This window comes from Oculina patagonica, chromosome 3, assembly GCF_052425735.1.
Source record: "Oculina patagonica isolate OP01 chromosome 3, crgOcupat, whole genome shotgun sequence".
Classification (NCBI taxonomy): domain Eukaryota; kingdom Metazoa; phylum Cnidaria; class Anthozoa; order Scleractinia; family Oculinidae; genus Oculina; species Oculina patagonica.
Window position 1 is genome coordinate 25,935,405 of NC_135760.1, and position 12,254 is coordinate 25,947,658.

At 39.4% G+C, this 12,254-nt stretch overlaps 2 protein-coding genes across 2 annotated transcripts; one reads left to right on the plus strand and one right to left on the minus strand.

Moving 5' to 3' along the window:
• Window positions 1-61: 61 nt before the first annotated feature.
• On the minus strand, window positions 62-8,803 carry LOC144647231 (DNA repair protein RAD51 homolog 3-like). The gene is made up of 10 exons (XM_078507001.1): window positions 8,554-8,803; window positions 6,863-7,145; window positions 5,865-5,935; window positions 5,300-5,401; window positions 5,053-5,195; window positions 3,724-3,855; window positions 3,297-3,372; window positions 2,081-2,141; window positions 1,397-1,457; window positions 62-1,066 (listed from the first exon to the last, which is right to left on the minus strand). The coding sequence occupies exons 1-10, from the start codon at window positions 8,669-8,671 to the stop codon at window positions 899-901; spliced, it is 1,215 nt and encodes a 404-aa protein (XP_078363127.1). The 5' UTR covers window positions 8,672-8,803; the 3' UTR covers window positions 62-898.
• An 18-nt stretch (window positions 8,804-8,821) lies between these two features.
• Window positions 8,822-11,662, plus strand: LOC144647232 (uncharacterized). Its single transcript, XM_078507002.1, has 3 exons — window positions 8,822-8,970; window positions 9,337-9,392; window positions 10,452-11,662. Exons 1-3 carry the CDS (start codon window positions 8,889-8,891, stop codon window positions 10,596-10,598), a joined length of 285 nt encoding a protein of 94 aa, XP_078363128.1. The 5' UTR covers window positions 8,822-8,888; the 3' UTR covers window positions 10,599-11,662.
• Window positions 11,663-12,254: the final 592 nt, after the last annotated feature.

Sequence of the window (12,254 nt, forward strand, 5' to 3'; positions counted from 1 at the left end):
ACGACAATAAAACACGAAAGTTTCTTTAGTAAGTGAGTGAAATAAACCCGGCCATGAGCAATTTATGGTCTAACGCTTTTATTTGATGAAAATGTGTGGATTTTTTTACAAATTGTAATGCGGCCGAGACATTTAGTCTAAAGATACCGGAAACACCACAAAACCAATTGAGCCAAGCAACTACAAAGTACATAGGGCCTAAAATGGGACGATATCAAGCAACGGACACAACATTACTGACATTAACAGTAGGAGAGTGCGAGTTGTATCCCTCGCGTGTCCTCCTCTCACACACGCGCCCTTACGCGTACTTCCCTGCGCGCCCTAAATTAACTCGGGCAGCTTTTTCCTTTTCAGCTTCATTCCGAAGGGCATACCCGGCCCCAGGGACTGAGACGGTAGTCCACAAGGCAGGACACTAACCAAATTCTTCGGGAAAGAACAGCCATTAAAAGTAGCGAGCCAACTGATTCTAAAGAAAATATAGATCGGGCTGGAAAAAAATCATGTTGGCGTAATAAAAAAAATCATATTCTAAATGGCTAAAAGTATGTCAACATACAAATTTCGCTTACAAGTCCTCACGCCGTTTTTGTCGGGGCTGATTTTAAAGGCTCAATGCGTATCAACTGAGTGAGTTGCCCTTCGGCGTTTGAGATCAGAATACTTACACTGCTATTTTTGCCAGGCATCCCAACAGTCAAGTAAAAACAGGTCTAATTTTTCACCTGGTTCTTTCAGTGGTATTGTACTCAGGCAATAAGAAAACTTGATATATAAATAAGCCCCGGGCTGAAAACAATTTTACGACGACTTGAAAGTTATAAATAGCGCAATATGTAGAATTAAGTTTTCATCACTTCTCAACAGTATCCAAGTGTTTCTTTGGAATTCTGTCCTAAGTGAGTTCTTCAAATCGTCTTTTTCTTGCAAAAGAGTTTGTCGTTTCCTCTCCTGTCACTTGAACATCACGAGCTGCACTTTGATGGTTTTCCTGAGCCTGCGGACTTTCTTCACAGCGTTTGTGTTCTGTGCAGTTAGTAAAACAGTCACGCACTCCATCAGCCTAAAAAACAGAAAAGAGACTAGAGCATGATGCATAAAAAAAATAGTATTGTTACAACATAGCTTACGAATACAGCCGTCTGTCATCGCGCCTGGTCAGTTTGGCTTCCCGCGAGAGAGATCTTTCTCTCTTGCTAGTGCCAGATTCGGGCAAGATGGCGTAAGGCTTTTCTGGCGTACTTTTGGCGATGGATATATGAGCGCTGAAAATTGAGACCAAAAAGTCGAGGAGAAAGACGCGAGAGAAAAAAGCGAGTGCGAGCGCGAAGCACGTTTTGCGCTGGCGCCCAGAATTAATGTCAATATCTGTTAGGAGGAAGGTATACTCTACCGTGATTTGAAATGGAACTGTCATTTCCTGTCGTGAAGGCGACTTGTACAAGTTTGCAAATCTGAAAATAATAATGATGATGATGATCAGCCTTGTGCTCCTCAATCTCTTGAGAAAATACAAGAAAGCGAGTCAAAGAGAAGGAGATCGGTTTGCACTAGCAGTCCAAAGACACTTGTTAAGGAACGAACTCGGTGTCTTTGGTCTTTGTTCAATATTTATAAGACAATACACTTTTACACTGCATTGCACTGTAAACATTTTGTGCATAATCTAGCAAAAAGCGAAAAACGCTGGAGTAAACAAATCTGGATAATCGCGTTGCCCTTTTTTTGCCTCGCGGTTTTTGCAAGCCGTCCTGTTCCACGTGTTCGGTGATGTAGTTGGGGAGCGGCGGGAAGAATGACGAGTGGAAAAAGGCGGGAGGGGGGAGGGTGGGGTGGGGAGCGGCCGACGAGCCTAACTAGAACTTTCGCCCCTCTTCTTAACTTTAGCCTGCAAACAAACTCCCAAGTTGGGGCAGGGCGAAAAAAGAAATTGGCGAGCGTGGCCACGCACAGCTCGCTTCGCTAGCCGATTTTTTCGCCCTGTACTGCTCCGCTATCCCACTTCACCAAATTAGGTTTTCGCCGCCGTCTTTCCGTTTAACGATCGTTAGATAACAGGATTGTTTTCTGTGTATACCTCTGACTGTCTTCCCAATACAACACGATCCGAATGGTACTAGCGTGACCCCAGCTTTCACCTGCAACAAACACATACTGAATACTGAATACTTTATTTACCCTCAGATTTGAAGAGTAGCTCAATCAGCTAATGTCTCCGAGCATTCCCACCCCAACACCGGGAACTTCGTAGCCTACCCTTTACGATAAGTGTGTGGGTTCTTTAACGTCCCCTGCTGACCATAACACTGAAGATGCAGGAGACGGGGCCTACAGTTTATCGTCCTTATCAGAAAGACTAGAACATCTAACCATTTTCAATATCACGCTTTCGCTTCGGCGGACAACTTGAAGCAATGAACGTTAAGGTCATGTCAATCGTAAGCAAAGGGCCGGGAAACAACAACACGCGCATGTGCATCAAAAGTTACACAAAGTACAATTAAATTGCCATTTTGCCATATTTTTCTCTTCTTTACAATTCAAAACGCAACTCTGACTTCCAGATCACACAGGGCCACAAACAAAGGGGCGCAACGGGTAACTCGTAGGATACAAGCACTTGAGGAAAAGTTCACGTCTGCCCATGCTAAAAAATCACTGTCTCTTTTGAAACGTGCGCAACTCCACATTCAAATTTAACTTGTATTTTAATCAACGGTAAATTAAGATTTTCCTTACGGAATGTTTCTTTAATGTTACATGACATAGTTGACATAGAGAGTGCTCTTCTCTCGTAAGGACCCGGTTGTTCTAAAGGATGAATAACGCTTTAGCTATCAACCAAACTATCCAATGGATAGTGCTAGTTTGTTAACACTTATCCACTGAATGGTGATTTAACCAATGGATGCACCTTCTGAGAGACCGCGTCCTGAGGGATAACTCTTATGCGGGGTTATTGAGGAGTGATGCGATAGCTGTTGTAGTGAATGCTCGAGATGCATGCAGCATGCTCTAACTAAAGATTAGGCGACTTTCCCCACACATGTCAGTGATTGTATGTTTTTTGTCCTTGAGTTCTCATTGGTTTGCTGCAATGTTGTGGTGTTATAGTATTTCAACATTTCAAGTGTCGCTGAAAAGTTCTTCTATTTAACAAATAAAAAAAGCTTTGATCTTGCTTTGTTCTCTCATGAAGTACGCAAGGAAGTGACGAGAGCACGAAAGAAGTGCAGGGTGACGAGAGCGCTTGTTAGATTGGCACTTTGCTATAAAATGAAATAAGAACTCACCTAGAGCTGGTATTAAATGAGACTGCCCCAGCTGGGTGGTCTTGACGCGTGTGGTCATCTGATTCATAAAAACCACCTGACAAGAATCAAAAAAGCGGTAAGACCTCAACCTGGTCCCAAACAGGCCCAAACTGTTCTCCCAGGGAAAAAACACTGCCGTTGTGTAGCCAATCAGATTGTGAGTTTGCGTAGTTGGTCACTGAATTACAATTGATAAACGCTGCAATTGAAGGTCTTTACACAATACAAATGTGGTCATGAAAGAGTGGAATTTTGGCAACAAAATTTGGAACCACTGCATCAAGTTGCCGTGAAACAGTACTTGTAATGCTGTTTTACACAGTGACATAGATATTCATCGCCTGTTTAAGCACGAGTATTTCACAGTAATATCCCTGATGACACATGCTATAACATCTGTACTTACAGCTAACTGTCTTTCACAAGCCATCTTGATAAAGCTCTGTGCTAAGCCATTCAGAAGCCTTGTTCTTAAAGCAAGATCATCAAAATCATGCCGGAAGTGAAATGCAATGCTATCCACCACAATAAGTTTTACCTGTAATTTGAAAAGAGAAAAGCATAATCTCATCTAGGCTTGATTAGCAGCTGCAGTTTAGGAAAATGAAATGGAGGTCAGACTAGAGAAAGCAGAGGAAATCCCTGGGGGGTGGGGGGGGGGGGAACTCTGAATATTTTTGGGTGGGGGTGCGCCGTTGGGACTTTGAAACCCTTACCCTATACCAGACCATGTTTAGCTGATTTTGTAACCCTATACTAGACTAGACACTGAATATCCCTACCCTATCTCAGACTTGCTTTTATTTGTTTAATGGAAAACCAACTGTCATCAAGGATGCCGGGATGATTTTATTTATGTTTAGGAAAGCCTCTTTCCCTCCCGAGTTTTTATTCCTCATGGCTCGAAATAATTTTCGAAGAGTCTCCAGACACAACGACTGGCCCAATTCATTTTAGCTTGGTTATACCTTGTTTCTGCTCTGACAAAATTGCAACATGTAATTTTCCAATAATTATTAAATATGTGTAAAAATATAACGTTAACACCCCCAAAACTCTCTGAATTCTATACTCATCCCAGACTAAACTGTTGGAAAACCATACCCTTCACAGCGGCACATACTAATATCTCATTCTTAAATTGAATATCTCATGTTAGTGTTTCAGGCAAAAAAAAAAACACTCAAAGTGAGTTGCTTAGTACTGACATTTGAATGATCAACTATAACTTATTGCTTTATAATACATGTACTGATGATGTCTGTAAACCAAAAGTTGTTGAAAGTTACTGGTGTAAAGTAAAACTTGTTCCCACGGGGTTAAACCTTCCAATAAACATTTCTGGAAAATCGTTCAAACTTGACTTGTAATGGGGCTTAAGACACATGAAACATCCCCTGTTGGTTTGTGAATTCTATTATTCCAGGAGGGTATTTGAAGAAAAACGTAATGGGGCTCAGGTGCAAAAAAATGTGGGTGAGAAATTGTCATTTTGGCAGTTTTGAGAAAAAAATTTTTGCCTGCAAATTTTTTGCAGGCAAAAATTTTGCCTGTATCCCCCAATAATAATGATAATGATGATGATGATGAAGGCAAACTTCCCATTTTATTCTCTTGTTAGTATGATAAACATGCAATGCGTGCAAATGTTAGAACCACAGCTACATAACCCTCTGCAAGGATGATGTCTATAATGGTAGGTGAAAATATTGAGTTCCCCTGAGTTCTGACTTGCCTTTGAATGTTCTATCAGGAAATCTGGCAAAACATGGGATAATGCTATTAACTGCATGTAGTCATGGCATCTAAACACATAGATCTTGGACAAAATGCTCTTCACTTGAAACTTTTTCAGGGCTTCATTCTGGAGATCTCTTTCTGTTCAGAAAAAAGTAAACGAAGGCAAAAAAATTAATCAACAATTGATTTTTTTATCACTAACAAAACAGTTAAGTTTGGAAAGAAGTACAAAGTAGGGGTACCTGTTTCATCTGCATCAGAAGACTGGATGACATGTGTCATGTGTTTTAATGCAGCTTCTGCAATGTCTACTACCCTTTCCACAATAAAACTTCCTTCAGTGTCTGCAATTCAACAGCAAATAACATTCAGATTATCAGGCAAGGATGAGCAAATTATCTGGATTTGTTTGAGGCAAGCAATCAATATTAATAAAATACTAAATGCTTGTTCAAAATATCTTTTAAAAACACAGGTACAAAAACTGTGGGTGTGGGGCACTAGCATGGACAATACATATTTCTTTTTTTGACAACCATATGATAACAGAGTTATTGATAATTTTCATAGTTGTTTGACCTGTGACCTTCAGTTGTTTTCACAACTTGTTTTGAATAACAGTTAGAAGGACTTACTGCCTTTATTTCTCATCTTTATGTTTACAGGGGTGTCAGATGTGTAGAAGTGAAATAGCAATTATTTGTAGGTGACAGGGTCGTCCACAAAAGAAAAAAGAATGGCAGCGTTTTGATAATAATTTAATGATCAATATAATATGCTGACATCAATATAATACGCACAGTTTACCTATGTAAATGGCCTCTCCATTGAGTCCCCCAAACTCATCAGGTATTTGAACATCTACTGCAAGCTGCATTCTAAATGAAGAGTAAAGAAAAAATAAATTATTTCTGGTAAAGTAATACCATAATACAGTAATAGCTGTTACAGTTTCTGTTATTGTTAGTTATTTAAATATTTGTTAAGTTTTGTTTTGAACATTTGGTTGTTTCTCAAAAAATTAAATAACCGCCCTGTCACGAATAAGCCCCCTGTCTCGAATAAGCGCCCTCCCTTGAGGTGCCAAAAGTAAATAAGCGCCCGGGCACTAAATAGAATCATCACGGTAGCCAAACTATTGTACAACCCTAGTTTAATAACCTCACTTGGTTCTCATCTGAAAGTTAAGTTCATTAAATATAGATCTTGTATTAAGACATTTCAGTATGTATAGGAATTGTACTGTTTTGGGGAACCAGAAAATTTTTTTGGGAAAATTGAACAGTGATACTACACACTAAATGTCTAAATATAAGACATCTATTATCCAATGGTTTTGATTTTCTTTTCCAAAATCCAGATGTTGGCCCGTGCTTTGCATGGAAAAGAAAGAAATACAGATGAGATTAGGACTCCGCATCAAGTGATCTGGGTTTTAGCCCTGGCCGGGACACTACATTGTGTTCATGGTTAAGACACTTTACTCTCAGTGCCTCTCTCCACCCTGGTGTATAAATGGGTACCTGCAATTTTACTGCAGGGGGTAACCCTGCGACAGACTAGCATCCCATCCAGGAGTGAGTAGAAATACTCCTAGTCGCTTGATGATATGGAAACTGGGATAAGTCCCAGCCTGATGGGCCACTAGGCTTGAATGCACACTTGCCTGCAAAAATTTTGCCTACATCCCCCAATGCCTTGCCTTACCTGATGGGCCACTAGGCTTGAATGCACACTTTACCTTAATAATTTAGACTAATAATTATTATGACCTAACTGTTGTAAAAAATATTTTTATTACATACCCTATCTGAGTTTTTCCAATACCAGGTGCTCCACAGAACTCTGTGATTTTACCAACCGGTACTCCACCACCTAACATATCGTCAAACTTTTCACAGAATGTGACAATGCTACCCGATGACTGCTCTTGTTGCAGAAGGTCATAAGCATTCTTACTCCCTGGGATGGAATTAGAGGGATTGTCTCCATTTGCTGTCAGCTTCTTGTTTGATGATCGTGATGAATCATTTGAGTTTCGTACTGTCTGAATGATCTTCAGAGCTTCTTCCCTGTCAATTCTAAGGTCTGATCAGGAAGAAAACATACCGGTAAGCTTTTGTGGAGAATACAGATGGAATAATTCATCACAGTTGGTAATAAATAAATATAAATCCTGCTTACAGTTCCCCCTTCCCAACACTGTGATCACCACATGATGTAAACAAAAGGATTCAAAAGACAGACAATAATAATACAGCACAATAACTAACCAACATTATTATTCAACAAATTGTCATGGTTCTGATATACCCCAAATTTAGTTCTGGGGAGTACTTTTTTTGCAAATCCCAGTGTTTTGTGATGAAAACCTGTCTTCAAGGATACATCTTAAACTGTTGGGCATCAGAAATCTAATTTGTCATTTGATCAACATTCACAGATTGAAGACCAGTCAAGCAATGTTTGATACCAAGTTAGATCATGCTCTTGCATGATGTAGAAAGTGAATACGAACAATATCATTTAACTTTTAACTGATCCTAGACTCAGGGTTACAGAGGTGGGTGACCAAACCAGAGCCCGTGAGCCGAAAAAAAAAATTGTTGTGGAGCTTGGAGTGAGTCTAGTATACTCTGGCAGCATGGCAGATTGAGCCGATTTTGAGCGTCAGTCTGCAGGCATATTCTTTATGATCTGGCGGTCTAAGGTCAAGAAACTTGTGGCGGTCTAGGAAGAAACAATATGGCTGTCTGCGAACTGAATGACCCCCTATAATAGACCCTCCTTGGAGCCCAAGTTGTAAAGAAAATGGTTTTTGCATATTGCCATTCAGGCAAGTTGGAGAGCTAGCCTGAAGGTCTTTTCAATGACCTTACTTAATCTGCCAACCAAGAAGTTTAAAAAATGTAACTTTCCCATCAGGCAAGTGATGGATAAAACTCACTTGCCTGACAGGAAAATCCACTAGCTCTGGCCTTGCATGTAGCTGAAAGCCCTGGAGCCCACCTTTTATGGACCTAAAGCCTTAGAGCCTTTAACCCCTTTGGGGCCCTGTAGATGTCCATCATATCTAATATAGGATTCTGCCTTGTACCCAGGTGCCAATCGGCTGGTTGATTAAGGCAGTAAGCCTGGAAAATGGGGAGGACAGGGGTAGATATAGGAAGTCCCACAACGCCAAGCAAACTGCACACTACCAATCCCATAACGCAAAGCACACCAAGCATGACCAAGGATGATGCCGGGGGCAAGGCAGTATAGGATTACTCATATGCATGCACTTCTATCTCTTACTCTCTCACTCTCTGCCTCTCCCACAAACTCCCTCACCCCCTCTCCCTGCCTTCTCTTTCTGCGCAGACTTGATTTTCTAAGATCAATATTTGAACAGTCAAACAAACTTGAATCTATTAATCCCATTCCTACCGCTAAATTATGTAATGTGATGAGTAATGGCTCTATTAGTGAGAACAAAATCTGAAATCAAACTTGCCTTCACTCAATTCAGTGGGACTCACATCTTTCAGGTCATCAACAGTGATATAACCGGCACTGGACAATTTATGCAGGTAATTTGGAGTCAAAGGGAACGTGGATAGCTCTCGCTGCATTAATATACTGCTATCTTACGCCTTTCTCCATAAAATGCGGTAATTTTTACCAAAATGGAAAAGTGTTTTGCCTCTCAAAAGTTGGCGCGAAACTGACCGACAGAATATTGGAAAGGACTGGACCGAGTTGAGTTTCCACTGACCAGGGACGCGCAAATACCGCAGTCGCGGGCTCATTGGTAAACAAAGAAAGTTCGACCGTTGAACGTTCAAGAACATGGCGCAAGGACAAGGCAAAAAAAAGAAGTCTTCAGCGGCTAAGAAGCCTCAGAAAAAGGCACTTGGACCGAAAAAGGGTGGTAAGTATTTAAAGATTTGCTGCATGACATAAGTCATGGTTTTTATTGAGAACTGAATGTTTTGTGACGGAAGTAACGCTACCCACCCTTCGATCTGTAGGCTACAGTTCGTTGTGCGCGCTTCTTGGTTGGATTTTTAGCAGCGATTTTTAAAAATATTCAATCGAGGAAAGCTTTTGAATTGATATAAGCCTAAAATAATGCTTTCTGGTAAAGCTTAATTTAATGCGCATGTAGGTTCATATTAAACATTGAAGTTTCTTCATGCGGGTTGAGGGTTTGTTTACGATTTCAGCTGTTTTGCAAAAATTGTAATCATTTGTAAGCTACTAGTTCATTCTGTCTTTTTCAATTTTGATTCTTTAGCAAGAGCCATTGCTCCGAAGAAAACGAAGAGTGTCAAGGCAGCAAAAGTAAAGAAGGTATATATTGAGTTGTCATCTGAGCACACAAAAAATCAGTTCAGTAAACTTACATTTATTATATAATACCGTATTTCTTCGCTTCGATTTCGATGTTTCCCTGCTGTGTATCACGCTCATTAATTCTATTATGGATGGGCGTCTTATATATCACGCAAAAATTTATTGTAACCATCTTTAGTCATATGTGATAGGAGTATATTAAATAATGTACATGTAAGCTTAAAGCCAAGCTCAGATGCATTCATTTGATCTATAAACGTTCTGAGATTTATTTGAAACGAAATCAAACAATGTCCATCTAAAACATGCTTGTTAAGATTTCATTACAGCTAAGCAAAAGCAAAAACATAAAAAAATTGGGCAAGCCACAGAATATGATTGGTTTTGGATCTCCCAGATCTGTTTGTGATTGGCAGCTGTAAACAGAGTCTACACTGTGATTGGCCAGAACTAACTTAATGCCCAATTTATTCAACGAAAGCAAAACCCAAGGCTATCACAACATTCATTAAACTTAGAAAATAACATACTGAAACACTATGTTAGAAATAAAATTGCAGTCTTTAATAACTTGTAGAGCTTGTATCTCCCTCCTGTATCATGTATGTTACTTTTTAGGGAAATTCAGTGGGCCCTGAGTTGACAAACAGTACATTTTTGCTGACTTACATTCTTGTGTAATATTTCCAGACATGTAATATTTCCAGAAGTGTAAAGAATGAAATGATTCAGGCCAATACGTGGAGGTTTCAGTAGTGTAGCAGCTATCATAAGCTTGTAATAATTCTACCTTGCAAGAGCTGTTACCAAACCTAGAAATTTTAATTGCCTCTAAAAGCATGCTAATTTTAACCACGCATAATTACCACACACTCTAGGTGACCATACATAGTGACCACACATGCCATGTCATAAAATATTTAAGGTCACACAAGAAAAATCTTATTCTCCCTTCTTCATACATAGGTTATACTGGCAGAAACTGTTGCTTTTCCTGCAATAAAAAAAAACAAGCAATTGGTATTGATTCTTATCTCCTAATCCTTGTGTTATTAGGGGATGGAAATAGCCATTAAGGCAAAGATAGAACAGGAGCTTACTCAAGCAGCAAGCAGCAAGAAGTCACAGCCACTGAAAATGGTGAAACCTGCTGCAACAAGCAAGAAGCCAGCCAAGAAGGGAGCAGGAAAAAAGAAGAAATAACTCCATTTTACTGTGGCAGCAACATAGTTGAAAGACATTTTGCTGATGTATATATAATCACCTATACTTGTAGAATACCCTATAGTTCTCAAAGTAATGTACCTGGCCAAGTTTCTGGCATAGCAACCTTTTCCTCGCATTGTTTTGGAGAGTCGGCTGGTTGTTACTTTCAGTTGCAGCTACAACTTACATAAAATGTATATGGGTCAACACAACAAATCTAACAAAATATGTCAGATCTGACACAATAATATTACAGCGTAGTTTGGTACATTTAGTGTTCTTGTTTTGCTTTGTTGAGAAAAATGTTTTATCCTTAAAATAAGGATCATTCTGTTCTTCATTTTTTTTTTCTTTAAAAAAAGTCAAGTTTCTGTTATGTTTGATGCCACTGCTTTGGAGAGTTTTAACTAAAAAACCATGATATTTGGCCCCGTTCAGGTGATCATTACTTTGGGAACTTGATGGTTTATATATTACATTATGAATATTATACCTTACTAGTGTTTTGTTTGTGTTAAAAAGATGTCAATATGATATCCAATATGATATGCATCTTAGTGCACCATTATACGTAGTTGTTAGATCATTGAGAAAATATATTTATCTGCATTACTTATCTAAGATTGACCTTTTTTTGTTCAGATTATTGTGTGTAAGTTTGATTTTTTTGGCAAACTTTTGAATGTCTGTAAATCTAGATTTTTAAATATTATAGATATAGACGGCTTCTGATCCAAGTATCGCGTACTCCTGCCCTATAGTACATGTATGATTGCATCTACTATTAACTAAGAAAGTCAAACCACAGCTAAGAAACTATACAGACAAAAACCAAATCGTCGTAACTCTGCAATATCATTAGGTTCACTCGCTTTGAAGAGACCAGTTTATACCATGCTGTGTAGAGAGTTTTTCTAGATGCTTTTCTTTCTTTGAAACAAGAGTTTTGTTGTACAGCTACTAAATAAATTCCTCGGAGTGAGGAAACTCTCTATCAAACTTTAATACTTTTTCTGTATGCATCTTGAAAAGTCGTAATAAAGTTTGCTTATCTTAAACAGCTTTGACCATCATCTGCGTGGCATGTGTACTTTATTTGGCTTGCTTCACTCATACATGTGTCATATGGAATACATATAAAATGAACTCCACCTAAGTTGTAAGGCAAACCCGCGCGGGACCAGCTCACAAGAAGGGCTCGCTACCCTTGAAAAGAACAGTCAAACAAATAAGTAGTAATGCCCCTAGTTTATAGCGCTTGCGGAGACTTAAGTGATAGCTGAAACCGAAAAGACACCACTGTTTTTGATCGTCTTTAAAACACGATGCGATGTCTGCATCGTCTGGACATCTGCGACTTCTGCAACATTCAAGCCTCGTTCTTCCTGGGCTCCCTCTTTTTGTGAGACCCTAATCCCAAAAAAGGTGTCTTCCCCTATTATTGGTGTCTTGTCTTTACATAACGCGGCACTTAGTTTCGCGATTTTCACGATTGCAAAAATAAAAAATCGCGAAATCATTGTAAAGAATAATTATAAAGACCTTGACCTCGCGTGATCTCGACGTCACGACGTTCCCGCCAAAATCAACGGCGCAAAATTTAGAACCCTGCTGTTAGAAAACATAAACTCTCTGTTTTTTTTTCTCTGAAAC

Bases quoted from the DNA above. Each gene is read 5' to 3' on its own strand.
- LOC144647232 (XM_078507002.1), top strand. From the start codon at position 8,889: ATGGCGCAAGGACAAGGCAAAAAAAAGAAGTCTTCAGCGGCTAAGAAG. The intron at 8,971-9,336 runs GTAAGTATTTAA...TTGATTCTTTAG, and splicing joins ACTTGGACCGAAAAAGGGTG to CAAGAGCCATTGCTCCGAAG. The intron at 9,393-10,451 runs GTATATATTGAG...TTGTGTTATTAG, and splicing joins AGGCAGCAAAAGTAAAGAAG to GGGATGGAAATAGCCATTAA.
- LOC144647231 (XM_078507001.1), bottom strand. From the start codon at position 8,671: ATGCAGCGAGAGCTATCCACGTTCCCTTTGACTCCAAATTACCTGCAT. The intron at 3,856-5,052 runs GCAAGTCAGAAC...TTCAAATTACAG, and splicing joins TCCTGATAGAACATTCAAAG to GTAAAACTTATTGTGGTGGA. The intron at 2,142-3,296 runs GTGAGTTCTTAT...TGTTTGTTGCAG, and splicing joins TCATTTAATACCAGCTCTAG to GTGAAAGCTGGGGTCACGCT.